This window comes from Populus nigra, chromosome 6, assembly GCF_951802175.1.
Source record: "Populus nigra chromosome 6, ddPopNigr1.1, whole genome shotgun sequence".
NCBI classification, from domain to species: domain Eukaryota; kingdom Viridiplantae; phylum Streptophyta; class Magnoliopsida; order Malpighiales; family Salicaceae; genus Populus; species Populus nigra.
The window spans coordinates 14,820,500-14,839,119 of record NC_084857.1 but is presented as its reverse complement, the minus strand read 5'-3'; the positions used below and the strand labels follow the sequence as shown (position 1 = coordinate 14,839,119).

At 30.7% G+C, this 18,620-nt stretch overlaps 1 protein-coding gene across 1 annotated transcript; it reads right to left on the bottom strand.

Annotated features, from left to right (window-relative positions):
* Positions 1–6,878: 6,878 nt before the first annotated feature.
* On the bottom strand, positions 6,879–8,132 carry LOC133696786 (ethylene-responsive transcription factor ESR2-like). Its single transcript, XM_062119063.1, has one exon. The coding sequence runs from the start codon at positions 8,130–8,132 to the stop codon at positions 6,879–6,881; it is 1,254 nt and encodes a 417-aa protein (XP_061975047.1).
* Positions 8,133–18,620: the final 10,488 nt, after the last annotated feature.

Below are 18,620 nucleotides of genomic sequence, written 5' to 3'. Positions count from 1 at the left end.
CCTAATTTTTTATCTCTATTTTTGTATATTTTGAAAAAAAATAGAAAATCAAAAAGAAATATCTTTTCAGTAAATTTTAATCATTTTGTTATTTTATTTTTGCATGTTTAAAAATAAATCTTCAAAATAAAAAAAAATAAAAAAAATCTAGAAGATAAAAAAAATATATAGGGTTGAAATTGGAATGACCATTGAGTATCATATACAAAAATAAACTTCGAGAATTTTAAGGTCATAATTGAGGGTTTAATTGAAGAAGTAGTTTAAATTGATTTATTTTAACTAAGATTAAAACGAATTGGAAGTTCAATGATAACTTTAAAATAAATAGCCAAATATGAAAATCAATTAAGAGATTTATTTGATTAAGGGATTAATTGAAAACGAAAAGGAACTTGAAAGTTAATTTGGCTTAAAAATAAAGAATTAAAGAACAAAGACTGAAATGAAAGAAATAGAAAAATGAAAGGTCATGTTGTAATTCAGTTAAGGGTGAAATTGAAATCAATTAAGAGAAAAGGTGAAAATTGACCAAAATAAGAAAATTCAAAATCCAAGGTCTGTAATAAAAAGGAGAAAAATATTCCAGGATTCAATATTTGTCTTAGATTGTTCTTTTCAAATTAGTCCAATTCAATCCATTTGATTCAATTTAGTCCAAGTGGTTCCTTGATTTTTGTCTAGTTAATTCAATTAAGTCCAATTGAATCAAGCAATTAAGCCTAGAATCAGAATCTCTCATTCTTAGCTTCTCAAATCCTAGACATCCAGCCAAGATTCCAGCTTCAATCTCAAAATTCCTCAATCACAGCCCAAATTATTTTTCAATCCAATCTCCAGAAATCAAGCCTCTGAACCATTCATCAATAAAAACTTTTGCCTTTTCTCTCCATAAAAAAGCAAGGAAATTCACAAAACAGAGGGGGGAAGACAAACCAAGAGGGGCCTCTCAATGACCAAGAAGAACGACATTGAAGGGAAGAACAGAGAAACAGAACACCGGCCTCCTCCATTCACCACTACCATCAAGAATACTGGAAATTTTTCTAGTGTTTGATCATCATAGCCTCTACCAGCAACCATGAAACCATTAACAACTTAAAGACACTGTCCACCACCACGTCTTCATCTTCCCTTCTATTTAGTGCGGCCACACCCAGACCACCATCACTGTTAACAGCTCAGCGATAAGCCACCGCGACAGCTTTTCTGGATCAAACGTCATCCGCTTCCTTTTACCCCTTCACAGATCATTAACCTGTCATCAACAACCAAAATTCGGCAACCTTTGCCTCTCAATTCAACTTGAACCACAATAGACCCAAAATCTATCATACCTACATCAGTCTCCACCTACGGTACTCTCGCTCTGATCCCCGTCATCAATAACCGCCCAAAGCTAGCTCGTTCTCTCACCAAGATCACCATCGATTTCACCACAATCTAAATACCCAATGTTCTTTTCAATCGGACTAAGCCTGCCACAATAATACCTCTCTCTCTCTCTCGGTTTCACTCATAACGTCAGCAAGGAAGGGATGTCTATGTGAAATTGGAAGAATTTGGGCTGCTAATTGATTCTGTTTCTGTAGGTTTTTGGCAGCTTTATTGAAAGGATGCATGAGTTGTACACTTATGCCATCCGAGCAAAAATAATTCGTCAATGCATGTATTACACGCGCGTCACATGGATCACATTATTTTCCAGCAATTTTTGGTGTTTTTCCACCCCCGAAGGTTAATGTTAAATCCCAAAACAAAATATATGTTATTATTTATGTGTTTAGATTTTGTGTATGTTGATATTTCTTACATTTTTAAAATCCGAGTTTTGTGTAAAAAAACAATGAATAAAAAATAATATAATAACAGGGGGGAATTAATAAATAAAAATTATTTTTTTTAAGTGGATTTTTGGGAGGTAGTGTGATCCTATCTAAGCCCATTAAATAAAAGTAATTACTTTTTGGTTTATTTTACAAAATCAATTACTTTAAATGGGTCAAAACCCAATTTTATTTTTACCATCCCAATGGATCTAATGCCCATTTTAGAGGTGGTTTAAACAATAAGTCCTCTTTTTATAGAACCAATGTCAAAATCTAACGAAAATAAATCTTATTTTTTAGGGGTTAAATATCAAATTTTTAGTGAATAACCAAATGAAAAGTTTCTTTTTAAAAGGTATTGACTTGCAAATAACTAAATCGACAAGTTTTTTATATTTAGGGATAAATATCAAATTTTCCATGAAACAATTATAAATAAAAATTGAAAATAAACTAAAAATAATCGGGATAGTTAATGACAAATCACAATGATAAATTTAGAAAAAAAACATATAATAAAAATAACCTTTTATAAGAAATGATGTTGTAAGTATAATGTTATTCTTCTTTTAAATATAACAAACTCTTTACTTGAATCTTTAGAACCGGTACACATTTTAAAATCTCTAATTTTCTTTAATTACTAGGTGATGAATTCTAATTTTCCATTATATATATATTTTTTTTAGCGAATAACCAAATGACAAGTGTTTTATATTTAGGAATAAATATCAAATTTTCCGTGAAACAATTATAAATAAAAATTGAAAATAAGCTAAAAATAATCAAGATAGTTAATGCCAAATCACAATAATAAATTTAGAAAAAAAAACATATAATAAAAGTAATATTTCTGAAAGGATATTGTAAGGATAATGTTATTCTTTTCTTAAATATAACAAACTCTTTACTTGAATATCTAAAACCAGTATATATTTTAAAATTTTTAGTTTTTTTTAATTTTTAGAAGATGACTTCTAATTTTTCATAAATATTTTCTTTTGCCTTTAATTTTGAGGATTCCCAAACGACGTAACCGAGTGCAAATGTATATCAAAGCATTTGAAAATTTAATTAGATAATCCTCTGAAAAAGGTATTTGGTAATTTTCATTTCAGGAGATGGAGGAAAATATAAAGTTATTTTTTCATCGGGTCATTCTATCCAAGTCATTGATTTTATATATGTATTGTTTTTGGATCATTTCACATAAATGACAATTTTATTTTTTATATATTTAAACGATCATTTTATTCTTTGTATATTTATTTTTTGGACATTTTGATGTATTTGTTTCATTGTTTGGGATATTAAATAATTTGGTAAATATGTGACGGTTACCTCGATTTGTCAAACCCTTGTAAAAATTGTCTTTTTTCTGTTATAAAAAAACATGTGATTCAACACACGAATCCTTAACATAGAAATCAAGTTTTTAAAATTTTAAAATTATTTTTCTTTCTTTAATTTTTTTTCTTGCTTTGGTTATTGTTTTTTCTTCAATTCTATCTTTTTTACGTTGTATTGATTTGAAATTAAATTTCATAATTTATTTTAAATTGATTTCTATTGGATTATCATGATATTAAAAAAACTTCCCAATATTGGATTGATGCTTAATTTTTCATGAAAAAATTAATTTTTGTTGCCTTTTAAAAAATAAATTTTTCAAGACCAAGATTGATGGTAAGGAAAAAAGGTGTTTTTTTTCCTTTTCAAGTATTGTTCATCCAATGCTTTTTTTAACAAAAAAATCCTTTAGGATTTTTTTATTATTGTTTTAGTCAAAAATTCATTTTGTTCACATTTCAATCCTTAAGTTTGAGAGAAAAGAAAGAGTCATTGAAAATTAATGAAAAAGAGAGAAAACGTTCGGTTACCAAAATTTCATGAACAGAAAAGTCAATCTTGATTCACTTTAAGAAATGAGTGTCATTGAGATATTTTTGAACTTTTATATTGCAAGAAAAAGAAGATCAAGTTTCAGGGTTTATTTTATTTTAATATTGTGTTTCTATCCGACTTAAGGGTGTTTTAAGTTGATGAATTAGTTTATTAAGATACTAAAAGTGTTTATTACATGTTTTTAAATGAAAATATGCTAAAATAGTTTTTTGAGATCCAAAAACCCTAGCATGGTTTTCCAATCACCTCTCTGGTAGTTGAAATCTGAGATACAAGATGGCGAATCATTTCTTTTATTTTTTCAAATAAAAGACGAATAACATGTCAATCTCGCTTAAGAAAATAAAAGAAAATGCAATCAGGTTTGGCTTTGCAAGCCCAGACCTTTCTTTCTATTGAGTTAGGCATGTAGATACATCTAGCTCCTTCCTCTTTTTTAAAAAAAAATTAGTTTTTTTCATTGAAATGCACTATGAAAAAAAAATAGTTTGACATGATTTTTAAATAATATTATAGATTTGTATTGGAGTTCCTTTCAATTACTATGAAACTACTATGTAAAAATAATAATTTAAAACAAGTGTTGATGCATTTTTTACACTATTTCATCGCTTTTCCCCCATTAATCACATGCAAAATATTGAAATATTGTCTTAATTGTTTTTAAAATTTTATTTTTGATATTATGATAGGTTTTTATTTAAAAAATAATGCTTACAATAAGAAAAAATAATATCATTCAAATAATCAAGACATGCATTGATAATGAAATGGACTATACGTTGAAAAAATACATTTCTCCTCGATAATTTTGTTTTTGTTTTTGTTTTTTTGCAAATGTCTACTTTTATAATAATTAGATTAAATAAGAAATGGATTCCAAAATACAAGGTTATTAAACCTAGTAAAAAACATGATAGAGGTCACGAGTTAGGTGAATTAACAGTGTTTAACCCTGATCAATCTAATATGTTGTTATTTTTGTATTTTTATTTTATAAAAAAACATTAAATTAATAATTTTAAAAAATTTTATTTAGAAAGGTTAAAAGAAATTTTAGTTTGGTCAAGCAAGTTGCTAGGTTACTGATAGGCCAACGAGCATAGTTGGGATAAATAATATTATATGAAAAAACACGAGAGTAGCCAATGAGCCACTGGCTAGTTAGAAGAAACTTAGAGATCAACGGTGAAAATAATATTCACCTTGCCACTATTTATATAAACACATCACATGGATTACTATAGTGATTTATTTTTTTTTATCATCCATGATTTATTTTTTCAAATCACACCCTTATAAGCCCTAATTAAAGCAAATTTGATGAGGAACAACACAATCTAAAGATAGAGGAGTAAAGTTAAAAAAAAAAAACTGGGTTAAAAAATTTATTTTGATCCTTTTACTTTTTAAATTATGAATTTAAAAAAAAAACACTATATCTTATTTTGAATCACCTCTTTGGTGGTCAAAAAATAAAAATGCAAACAAATCTTCTACCACCATGGATGAATAGCCTTCCTTTTTAAAAAAAAAAATTAGGTTTGATGACATGTCTACTACATTTTCAAATATAAAAAATTAAGCACCAAAGCAAGTGCTTGGCCTCTTTTTATTTTCTTTAGTTTTTTATTTTTTTTTGGTTAGTTCATACTTTTTTTATGTTTTTTGTTTGAATTAATTTTTTTATTTATATTTAAACCAATACCTCCTCTCTCTCACTTTTTAGATTGTTTATTTTATATTTTTTAAATAACAATTGTTTTTTTATTATTAGTGTATTTAATGTTTTGAAGAGATTATTTTAATTTATCTATATTTTTTTCATTTATGTTTTATATAAATAAACTTTATTTTCATGATGCATTTATAAAAATAAAAATTGCATGCTCTTGACAAGAAAATGTGACCTTTAAGATAAAAAGAAATCATTTACAATAAAAAAAATTAGGGTTAAATATCATATATTTATCTTTTATAAAAATATATATTTTTTAATTTTAGAATTTGATTAGTATTAATAACTCTTTCTCATTTTATCCATTCATACATTTTAAAATTTATTTCATTTAGTATCTTTATGTTTTATTTTATTTAGTATCTTTATGTTTTTCAATTAAAAAAAATCATGTATAGTGAAATGCATTCTTAATATTATTATATTTTCTATTACCTTAAACAATAACTTGAAATCCCACAAAAATATCCGACCCGTTCAAAATGACCAAGGAAGAACTAAAAGGAGTGCTTTTTGTTTGCTTTTGTGCTCCGTTTTGTATTCACAACTAGACTTCGATCACTCTGCTACACCTGTGAATTAGAAAAGGAGACACTGACAATGACACTGACCAAACCCGGTTTAGTTTAGTTTGGCTTAGTTTGGTTTGTTGGGTGGCTACCTCCTCGCAAGCAGCTGGGCTTTCTTTCTTTCAATTTCTCTTGCTTTTAATTTTGCCGTCTTTTGTTTTTTTCCTTGGATCCAAGGATATCCAAATTATTATGGGGAGCAGGTGCTCCCACTGTTTAATGAGAACACCGCATGGCAATTGTTTGATACTTGGTACGTTATAGTTGAGGATATTTTAGATTTATTTTTTATTATTCATATATAATTTTTATTGTCCATATATACTTTTTTATCTTGTATTACTGTAAAAACTTGAAATTGAAAAAAGAAACTCGGACAGGCACAGAGACCACCATTCGAAAATGAAAGGTGCCGCCGATCTTTTTATCCTTTCCCCAGGTACGTAGTAGCTAGTTTATTATACCTGGTAACACCGCAGAATGATTTTCAGCTCCCCCATTTAGGGTTTACTTTGATATTTCTCTGGAAAGAAACAAAAAGGAAAATGTACCGGCACTTGTAATCAATCAATCAAACACAACACAGCCTTTCCAGTTCCGAAGTAAACGAAGAGATCATATGGAGATGTGATATAGAGAAGGGAGCTAATAAATGAAAGCAAAACATGAAATTAACTCGAACATAATCGGCTACCTTAGAGATCTGTTAAAGAGGATACCAACGAATTAAGCGTTAATTAAGTAAAAATTTTGTAGTCAATAAAACAAGCGACAGGCAGCTCGTTAGACATCTTTGACTTGCATAACAGCATGTAGAGGTTGCACCAGGAGAAGACCTCAAGCATTCTTGAACCTAGCTGCGAAGGCACTCATAAGATCTGGGTACTGAAAAATGTCTTCCAAAAAGGAGTCCTGACCCACTGGAAGATTTAGTGACATCTCATTATCATATGGTACTTGGTCATGACAACTAACCCCAGTACGGTAACAGCCCTCGGGCTGCCCTGATGACTTTATTCCTTCATGATCAAGATAAGCACCATGGTGCTCATTTTTAACGAAGTACTTCGTGCTCCTTCTCAATCCATCTAGCGACTGACCACCAGATATTATTTCAGCTGATGGTGCAACCATTGACTCTCCATAGCTTTTTGAAAAGTCAATCTTTTCAGTGGAGTGCTTAGGCAAAAACCCTTGAATAATTTCTTGCAACAAACCAGAGCCAGATGGTTCTTGTGGAAAGAATTCCAACTCTTCGGCTTTTGAGTTGGGACTATTCAGGACTCCAGGAGTATAATTCTGATTAAACTCCGTGTGGGGTAGACTAGTGACAGTTGAGTCTGCCAAAGTTCCAGAGAAATTATATGGACTAGCACTACTGGTGTTACTAGAAGGGTTCCCCAAGGAACCACCTGCGAAAGTACTAGGAGCAGAATAGGAGGACCCATTGATGCAGGGAAAGTGATCATATAACGGTTGAGAATGATTTTGAGACGACGAACCTGAAGAGGAGTTTACGAAATCACGAAGAAAAAGCATGTTCAGAGTAGAAGTGTTAGCGGAACTGCCACTAGTACTCCTCTGTGGAGCAGACCCACCAGCAGAGAAGTCACCCACATGAGAGTGACCGAGAGAAGACCAATTTGAAGAGGGCACTGTATTATACTGGCGAGAGGGCTGATGATGAGATGATTTTGAAAAAGTAAATGGAGGGAGCAAATTATGAGAGTCAGTTGTTGCAGAATAAGTCTCAGGGTACACAAAATTAGTACGAGCCTTGATACCTCGCATTACTCGAGCTGCATAGTCATAGGCACAAGCAGCCTCCTCAGCAGTGTCAAAAGTCCCGAGCCAACGCCGTTCCTTAGACTGAGGATCCCTTATCTCGGCTGCATAACGACCCCATGGCCTCCTGCGGACGCCACGGTACCTCATGTTTCCACTATTGCCACCGCCTTCTTTCAGTGACCTTTTGTTTGTTGTGGTGGTAGGCGCGGACTTCTTCTGGAGGTCGGCGATTATGGGTTCGTACGAGATGGATTCTGGCACATGGCTCGGCACTCCGTTGAGCCTTCTAAGTGCTTCTTCCATATTTTTGGAACTGGAGGATTCGTAAAGATAGGTGCTTTACAAATGAAATTGAACAAGAAAAACAAGCTTGACCGGAAGAAAGAGATGTGATTTCGGCGATTTCAAGACTGAGTTTGGCACCTGGACTCTGGGGTTGCCTCCTGTATTTATAGCTGGGGATGACTCTCAAATATAGAGATATGGGGGTCTTGAAAACTGAAGTGACAGAACTCGTGCATGGGGCATCATAAAATTGATACAGGAAAAAAAAAAGAACAAAAAAGAAAGAAGGTGGGGAGCAAAAGATACTATGTGTTGCCTGGTGAGTAAAAAAACTGGAAGTGACTAGGATTTTTTACTGGTCCAACCGTCCTCGAATCAGACGACTTTGAACTTTTTCCGAGTTTCCTTTTTAAAAAAGTTATTTCACTTTTATTATAATTACAATTTAAAAAACTCAGAGGTGTGGGAAAATTATTTCTCTCCGTATTGATGATGAATTGGGGCTCTTTTTTTTTCATTTTAATTATCAATCTTTTTCTCTAAAAAATAATCATTTGGTGGCCAAAATGTTTGTCAATTGTTTCTGATTTATTAAGAAGTGACAAGATTAACAAAATAAGGATTAAAATAAAAACAAAAAGGAAATTAGATGGCTTTTTTTAAATTAGCACAAAACATTAATTCTAGTCCTCAAACTTTTCAATTGATAAATTTTTTGTCACTCTAGTTTTTGAAAATTCACTTTTGATCCAACATTCTATTTTTCTTATTTTCTTAGATCTGAGACTTGTCGGATTCCAGTAGTAGAAATAAAAAATCATCGGTTAGCATCAATTATAACTATAAAAAGTTAATATTGATATCAACGAGTTCTATTCTATAAGAGGAGTTCCACTATGGTATTTTTTGAACTCCACGTTATCTGAGAAAAGTAGATCTGACCTCCATGAGTTTTTAAATTTGAGTTTATTTATTTAATTCATGACTGATTTTTTGGTGTGTTTAAAGCCATGAATGAGTTTATTGAAGTCTATATGTTTTTTTTTATGTTTGTTTAGGTAAAAAATAATCTAAAAAATAAATATTTGGATATAAAATATTAATGCTCAAACTTTTTTATGACCCTCAAATCATTAGATTCTGGAGCAGCAAATGACACTTTTTTGGTGCTTTCTTAAGAAAAAAACATTAAAGGGTTTATGATGCAAAAAAATAAAATAAAATAAAGAGGCCTAACATGCGAGCCAGACCTTCTCGTTTTGGGTCAAGCATGTTAGATTGCCCAAACCTAGGCACTTGCCCTTTGTTTACCAAGTCCATCATTTTTTTTTATTTGCTTCTTTTTTTATTCAATGGTATTCAAATAAATAATTATATAGGTTATTTCAGTCTCGTAATACAAGTCATGAATTTTACAGCTTAATCTAGGTTAGCTCGAGCTTTTTTTGTTTTTTGTTTTTAGAATTATTTTTTAATTTCATCATTTAACATGAGATTGATCGAGAACTAGACTTTATTTGTTTTCTATGAGGCTATCACAGTCTTATGACCTGGGTCATAATTTGGCGGGTTAACTCGAGTTAACTTTTTTTGTCCATTTTGTTTCAATTGCATCCTTCAACATTTGATTAATTAGAGGTTGGACTTCATAGTTTGTTTTTATTTGTCTTCTATACGGTTATCACGGTCTCATAACTTGGGTTGCGAGTCTAGTGAGTTAACTCATGTTGAATTGAGTCAAATTTTTTGTCATTTTTTTTATTTCATTTTTATCTTCCAACATTGGATTAATTGGGATTAAGTTACATAATTTGTTTCTATAAATTATCATGGTCTACTTACCTAGATCATGAATTCAGTGTGTTAACCTTGATTGTTCCAAGTCAATGCAAGATGTTGACATTTTAATATTTTTTAAAACAAATATAATCTTTGATGTTTTAATTAGTCACTTTATATTTTTATTGGTTGTTTAGGTTGCTTCTAAACTCATCAAGTCTACTATATCATATCAAGCTAATTCCTATATAATTTTGAATATTTTTTTATTAAAAAATATGCTAGCTAAGACTTTTTTTACCAAAAAAAATATTATTTTGATCGCAGCTTGATGAAGGTCAACTATCTAATTTTAAATATGAAACACTGTATATGCAGGAGATTAGTCATAAAAGAAAATAAAAGTGTTTAAGGATGTGTTTGTTTCTCGGATAATGGTTTATGGGAAACTACTTTCCAAACTTTCCTGTGTTTGTTTGCAATTAGAAAAGTTGATCAACGGAAAACACTTTCCAGTCAAAGAAAAATTTGGCTTGGTTTTCAGGAAAGTATTTTTTTTTTATTTTAGGCAGAAAATATTTTCCGGAAGTTGTGAACAGTTTAGAAATGTTATATTATTTGCTGATTATATCAAATTTGATCCTCAAATTTTTTATTGTTATATATATATTTTGTTTCAAATATTTGTTTTTCAATTTCATCCCTTATAATTTAATTTTTATATTAATTTTGGTCCTCATTTTTATAATTGTTATTTGCTTTTCCCTTCTCAATTTTTAATTGAAATTTTTTATCTATTAAATTTGGTCCTCATTCTTTTGATTGTTATTTATTTTATTTGAAATAATTTATGAAATTTTAATTTTAATTATTTTAATTTCTTCATCTTTCAATTTTTTTTATTTTTAAATTTGATCTCTATTATTTTGATTATTATTTATTTTATTTGAGATAATTTATAAAATTATGTATTTTTTTAATTTCATTCTTATTCAACTTTTTAATTTGTAAGATTTGTTTCTTATTATTTTAATAAATTTTAAAAAAATAAAACATTAATAAGTTATTTTCCAGCTCATTTTTCATAACATAACTAAATACTGGAAAATATTTTTCGACTTATTTTTCATTATATTACTAAATATTGAACAATAATTTACTTTTTTAAAATTTATTTTTTTAAAAAAAATTACTTTTTAATAAATAAACGGGATTTAGATTAGAATGTAAACTAACATAGCTATGAATTATCAAAGATTAAGTAAAATTCTCAAACCTAATTCGAAAATGAATACGACAAGCAACATGAAAATTAAAGACTATTGTAAGACAATAATTACCATACCTAATTTAAACATGAAAACTATCGAAGTTGTAAAAGACAAAATATGGTTTCATAATATCGAAAAGACAGTTTGGTGTTGGGATAATAATAATTTTTTATAGTATTTTGTATTTAAAAATTTATTAAAATAATATTTTTTATTTTAAAAATTATTTCCTATATTAGCAATGAAAATAATCTAAAAACATTAAAAAAATTTAAAAAAATAAAAAAATTATTTTTTTTCAAAAAAACTTTTAAACAGGCTCTACAATTAAAGCTAAACTGTTGGAGATAAAATTTATTATTCTCATTTTACCATTTATTATTCCTTTTTCTTCCCGGGATGTGACCATTAAATTTTGTACCCCCCTAATTTTGTACTCTGGACCACCCTCCCCCGTGAAAGGACACTTTTAAAGATGAGGGGTGTTGCCATTGCTTGACCATATTTATTTTCAGAAAAGTAATTTGTTAACATTGAAAGTTAAGTAGCCAGAGTTAGCTAGTGTAATTAATAAAAACAATATATTCTAATAAAAAAAAAAAGTAAATGCGATAATCTCTTTTTTGGATCTAGCTGATGGGAGAATTTACCTGCACTAGATATAAACGTCACCTTTTGTTTTGGAAAATGTATTAGAGTCCTAATTTACTTTAGTAAGTTAAGACTTTAATTAGCAAATGCATTAGATGTTGGCAATGTGCCAAATTGTCAACTCTGCACCTATGCCAGCTATAAACTCTGATGCAAAGTAATTGTCTTCGACTATTTCCAAGAGCAATAAAGAGCAGAGTGTGATCGAAAACAGTGAAAATTTTGATTGTCTTTTTGGGTTCGTGAGAAACTGATTATAGACGGTAATTGATTCAGTTTGAAGATAACTATTAGGAGTAATGATTTGAGTGTCATTGCAAGGGTTTTTTCTTTTCTTTTTAATTTCTATCACCTTTTATGGAATCGGTGTGCTTTGGGAATTTTGAAGAGGAAAAAACACACGCACGTATGTATATGTGTGTGTGTGTGTGTGTGTGTGTGTGTGTGTGTGTGTGTGTGTTTGCATCTACCATGGTAGGGATAAAGGAGTCTGGTGTTTTCAGGCGAGGGAGGTAAAGCTGCTACTTATGTGATCTCGAAACTTTTCTAGGAAGTTGAAGAAACACGCTCTGGCCCTTGTAATTATCATTTTGAATGATTACACTGGCGGCGCTCAGAAGTTGTTTCTCCCACTTTGGTTTTTGTTTCTTTGTTCTCTCCTTAAATTTAATATTTGCTGGCATATGTTTGCAATTTTCATGGTGGTTTTGCGCTGGTATTAGGGTTTCAAAAACCAAGGATTTATGGTCACATGGACTTGTCTGTCTTGTGTAGGCGTGTTTAATAGGGTATTTAAGGGATGAGTTTTAGGGTTCTGTTGGCAGATGGAGACTAAAGTTGTTGTGGGGTTGTACCTCAAGTCAGAAAAAGTGGTGGCGATGTCTCCTAATTAACAAAAAGTTAGCCTCCTCCACTACTTACCTCCGTCGCTCCTCTAACTTACCCTTCAAAGTTCAATCGCAACTATCAAATACTCTCGTCTTTTCGTAACCTCACAAATTCAGCAGATTAATCATCAACTCAAAGACTAGCAACAAAAGTTAAAACCTTTCTGAACAAGGAGAGAGTGTACAACACTGCATGCATGCATGCATGCATGCATATGTATATATATATATATCCAGGCCAAATCCTTAATGCTTCATGCATTTACGACAATGAAGATGGGATGGTAGCCAGTTGATGAGAATTACTTTTTTTTTTAAAAAAAAAAAACATTGATGGATCTTCTCTTTATTGAGTGAGGAATATACGTATATATAATGTTATTCTTACTTTTCTTAATAAAAAAAACAAATTACTCTTTATCAATTGTTAATCTCAATCCATCAAGCGGAATTAAAAAAAAAAAGTTTCTCTAACGTTATGAGATCGGACATAGGTTTTTTTTCTAAATATTTTATAGTTGTTGTTATGGTTTTTCTTTCATTTGAAATGATAACGAGTTTGACCTCAAATCTCTTGAAAAAAACTTAATAAATACACTTCCATTTCATCTCAAATAATATCTCATGCAAAAAAATTTAAGCACTAGAAATGTATTTTTTTTAAAAAAAGAAAAAGAATACACGTAACAAGTCTTCACAATATGTCATATTAGTGTTAATCTTAATTCTTTAAATTAAATCAAGGTTTAAGATTTTATTAGATGATTTTCTCTTACCTGAATTTATTTTCTTAATGCTAATAGTACATAGTAGTCTTATATAGTTGTCGAAAAATATCAACCATTAAATTCATGAGATTAGTATTGAAATTCACTTATTTAATGTATAAAATACCTATCCAACAGTTATTATTTTTTTTAATTGAATTATAAAAGACTATTATTAAGATTAGCACCACTCTTTTTATATATATTTCATATTTAATAAAATATATTTTATTGAATATACCACCACATTAATGTATATCTCATATATAGATATAACATGCAATTGTTGGGGTTGTTAGAGTTATAGTTGAAGTTGTCAAACTTCATTTAGTTAATAATTTCTATTATTTAAGATGTGTAGTTAGAATTTAACTATTTCCCTAACCATTTACCATGTAAAACATGGGTTGTTTGTTTCAATTTTATCTCTTTGTAAGGCTTATATAAGCCAATAGCTTGCTTTATGCTTTTATAAATAGTATATAACAAAAAAGTTTACAACAATCCTGTATTAGAGCACCTTCACGGGGCCTGATTGTGAGAGGAAAGAAACTATAATTTCTTAAAAAGAAAAGGAGTGAAAAGAGAGAAAGACCAGAAAAGAAGAGAGAGAATTAAAGTATGGAGGATGAAAATAATTTTGTTCAACCAACAATTTATAGGTTTGATGGCCATTACCATCATTGGTCCATGTTTATAGAAAGTTTTCTTCATTCGAAGAAGCATTGGAGTTTGGTGGAGAATTGAATCCCTTCTATAACAAAAAAAGAGTGGAACATACTGAAGCACAACAAAAATCAACTCCAGACCAAAAGCTAAAAGACTTGAAGGTCAAGAATTATTTATTTCAAACAATTGATCGAACTATTATGGAGACCATTCTCAATAGAGACATTGTTAAGCATATCTGGGATTCTATGAAGCAGAAGTATCAGGGTTCCATGAGAGTCAAAAGAGCACAACTCTAGGTTCTTCAGAAGGAGTTTGAGGTTCTACAAATGGAAGAGTGTTGATGAGTACTTCATTTGAACACTCATCATAGCAAATAAGTGGTGATTATTGAAAAGATATTAAGATCAATGACCTCAATGTTCGACTATGTTGTATGTTCAGTTGAAAAGTCTAATAACTTAGACACTTTAATCATTAATGAGTTGCAGAGCAACTTGTTGGTACATTAGCAGAGGGTGAACGGGTATGAAAAAGACGAACAGACATTAGAGGTTACCTACGAGATAAATTTTATGGAAGAAGAGGCGATCGAGGTCATGGAAGTTTTAGAGGAAGAGGCAAATAAGCATTCAACAAAGCTATAATTGAGTGTTACAAGTGTCATCAATCATGAAATTTTCAATATGAGTGTCCTAAATAAGAGAAGGAAGCAAATTATATTGAGCTTAAGGAGAAAGAAAAGATGTTGTTGATGTCATATGTAGAGCTTAATCAATCAATGAGAAAGGATGTTTGGTTCCTTGACTCAGGGTGTAACAATCATATGTGTGTAAATAAGTAGTGATTCTCAGATCTTGACTTGGAATTCCCATAATCTTTTAAGCTCAAGAATAATTCAAAGATGGCCGTGTTAGGAAAAGTTAATATTAAGTTGCAAATTGCTGGAGTTACTCAGGTAATCATTGATGTGTTCTATATACTTGAGTTGTAACATCCCCTACTTGGAGATAAAAAAACAACACTCTCATATCAACCGAAAACAGAGATTTTTTTTCTTATATATATATATATTCATGGTTTTTCATATTAAAATTTACCGAAATTTTGACAGAGCCCCCCCTATACCGGAAGGTCCCAAGTTATTGATATGTAGCCTGTTTACACTGCTAATAACTTGCATTTTATAACTTAATCTCGACCCAATCGTCTTGAGTTTCAATTTCCACAATATTCTTACACCTATTATCCACGATATACATTATATAACAAAATATCATTATGGATGAAAAAAAAAGTAAATACTTAGACATGAAAGATGGTTACATGAACTACAGAGATTAAGTTTATTCAATCAAGTTTAAACATTAATTATACAAATTAAGTTATATAAACATTTTCATGTTTACAAAATATAAGAGTATACCCCCTATAACCTAAATTACAAGAAGGGAAACATAAGCTAGGATCTACTCCTGTCGTGCATGTGATGTTCCTGAAACAAAATACATATTATTGAAAGGTGACTATCACATAAAAAAAATAACATGAATATCAAGCAATTTTAAAAGGGTAACATGCATTTATATTTTGTTCCCTTCTCCTTTGTGTTTTTTATTAGAATCTCTTTCTTATTCAAACTATTAATAACCATTTCTATTTTCACTATTAACCTCTATTCCAGACTTTATAAGATCAAACATGATTATCTTCATTTAACCCATTTCTGATACCCCTTTCACTAGTATCAACATCATCCCATAGGAGTCGATATAGGGTGATCCCCTTACCCGGAATCCTAACATACACTGAATGTATGCTAGCCGAAAACATGGCGATCCCCTTACCCGGGATCCTAACATACACTAAATGTATGCTAGTCCAAACATGGCGATCCCCTTACCTGGGATCCTAACATACACTGAATGTAATGTATGCTAGTTTATGCCTTAAATCACACTTTTCATATTTCATTTGTCAGTGATAATTTCATCACTTAGCAATTCACACAACAACCTTTCCCTTTGAGTACTCATACATTCGGTAATTAACATTTCACATCAGTAATATATATTAAAACATGGAATTTACGTAGAAGGTAAATGTGTGATTCACCTACATACAATATAAGCTTTACTCGTGCTCCCTTATTGCTGTTGTTGCACCACGCCTATGGTCCCTCCTGCAAATCACAGGTTTATCTCATAAATTTTTCTCACTCAAGGATATGTTTTATAATCACCATATCAATAACCAATAAGTCTTTCTTTCTGTCATTTCTTAGTACTTTATGATTTTCTCATTTCACTCATTATTATTGTCGTTCTTTGTCCAATCCTAGTTATTATTCCTTTCTTTATATTTAGATTGTCACTATCTAACTGTTACTGTCTCGTTTTTGAACTGTTACTATCTGACATCTCCTCAGATTTTTAACTATATCTGGAGTTATAGAACTCCAATTTAAGTGAAACTTGTGTCGTTGGAAAGCTAAGACATGAGGCTACAAGTTCTATGATTAAAGAAGAACCCAGTTCTACCTCTAAGATAGTCAAAATTGCTCATCAACAAACACTTCGATTGTTACTGTCCGTTTTTGAACTGTTACTGTCTGACCTCTCCTCAGATTTTTAACTATATCTGGAGTTATAGAACTCCGATTCAAGTGAAATTTATGTCGTTGGAAAGCAAAGACATGAGGCTACAAGTTTTATGATTTAAGGAGAACCTAGTTCTGTCTCTAAGATAGTCAAAATTACTCATCAACAAACACTTAGACTGTTACTGTCCGTTTTTGAACTGTTACTATCTGACCTCTCCTCAGATTTTTAACTATATCTAGAGTTATAGAACTCCAATCTATAATTTAACATCCAGAAATCAATTCATAATCGACTTTAAAACAACTCATAATAGCATGTTTAGAATATCTTACCCGATACGAATCAAGGTCTCGATCCCTCATTTTCTTTCTAATGACAGCCGACCCTCCCCTCTTCTCTTATTGTTCAATTTTTTTCTTGTTAATCCCTTGCCTACTATTGTTTATTTTTACCTATAACTCTTAATCTTGGATAGGTTCTTGAAATTTGGTGTTTCTTTCTCTCTTGATCTATAAAAATAGATACCAAAACTCCCTCTCTTCTTTCTTCATGATAGTTGCAGATCTGTTTTTGGTAAGAAGAGTAGTATTTATGCTCTATAATTATTCTTATTTGTATATATACCTCATTTTCTTTAAATGTATTCGTTTTTCCCCCACTTCTTTTTAGTTTAGTTTATTTTCTTTAATTTAATCCAACCTTGATTATCTCGGGATTTACATGAGTTAAGAAATAATTTATTTAGTATTAGACAAATGCAAGAAAAAGATGTAGCTATTTTAACACAACATGGAGTATATAGAGTTTATCATCCTAAGAAAGGGCTTATTGTGCAAACAATAATGTCTGCAAATAAGATGTTCATATTCCTTGTAAGATTTCTATCAAAAGCTCCCACTTGTTTCCAAAAAAATCTTGAAGACAACACTCACTTGTGGCAATGCAGATATAGGCTTCCAAGTCTCAAATGTCTGAGAACATTGTAGTATAAGCAAATGGTGAGAAGGTTATCACAGTTGAAGGCATCATCCAAAGTATGCACTGATTGCATGGTGGAAAAGCAACACATGGATGCAATTCTAAAGAGGATTTTATAAAGAGTATCACAAAGACTGCAGTTGGTACATATTGACATTTGCGGGCCCATCAAACATGTTTCCAATAGTAAGAAAAGGTATGTTATAAGTTATATTAATTTTTACGGTCCTAAGGTGTGGATATTTTGTTTTGCTAAGAAATCTAAAGCTTTTACTATCTTCAAGAATTATAAAAACCTTGTTAAGAAAGAGACATGAGTTTTTATTCATTGTCTGCGCATAAATATGAGTGAAGAGTTCACATCTCTCGAGTTCAATGCCTTTTGCGAAGCTAATGGTATTATCATGCAGCTCACTACAGCCTACACTCCCTAATAAAATGGAGTAGCTGAGCACAAAAATAGGAAAATCATGAACATGGTTAGAAACATGTTATCGAAGAAGCAAGTTCTAAAGAATTCTTGGACAGAAGAAGTAAAATGGACAACACATGTGCTCAATAAAAATCCTACATTGGTAGTGAAAAACATAAATCCTTAAGAGGCTTGGAGTGGTGTTAAACCTAATATTGATAATTTTCAGGTTTTTGGATACATCGGTCATATTCATGTGTCAGGTAGGGAAGACCGAATAAAAAGATTGTGGAGAAGCTACTAACCTTAGGAGTTTGGAGACCATCACCATCATATGCATCTGAAGCATCTGAGAATCAGATTGAACCTCCAGTCTGAGAGACTTCGGAGGTGAGGAGGAAGAACTGTGAGTTCTCCTAAACAGTAGCCCGAAGCTACACAATCGTCGTATCTGTTACCTGTAGAAGAAAAATCCACGAACCAAGAGAA

Excerpts from the sequence above, each read along its gene's own strand:
- LOC133696786 (XM_062119063.1), bottom strand. The coding sequence starts at position 8,132 with ATGGAAGAAGCACTTAGAAGGCTCAACGGAGTGCCGAGCCATGTGCCA.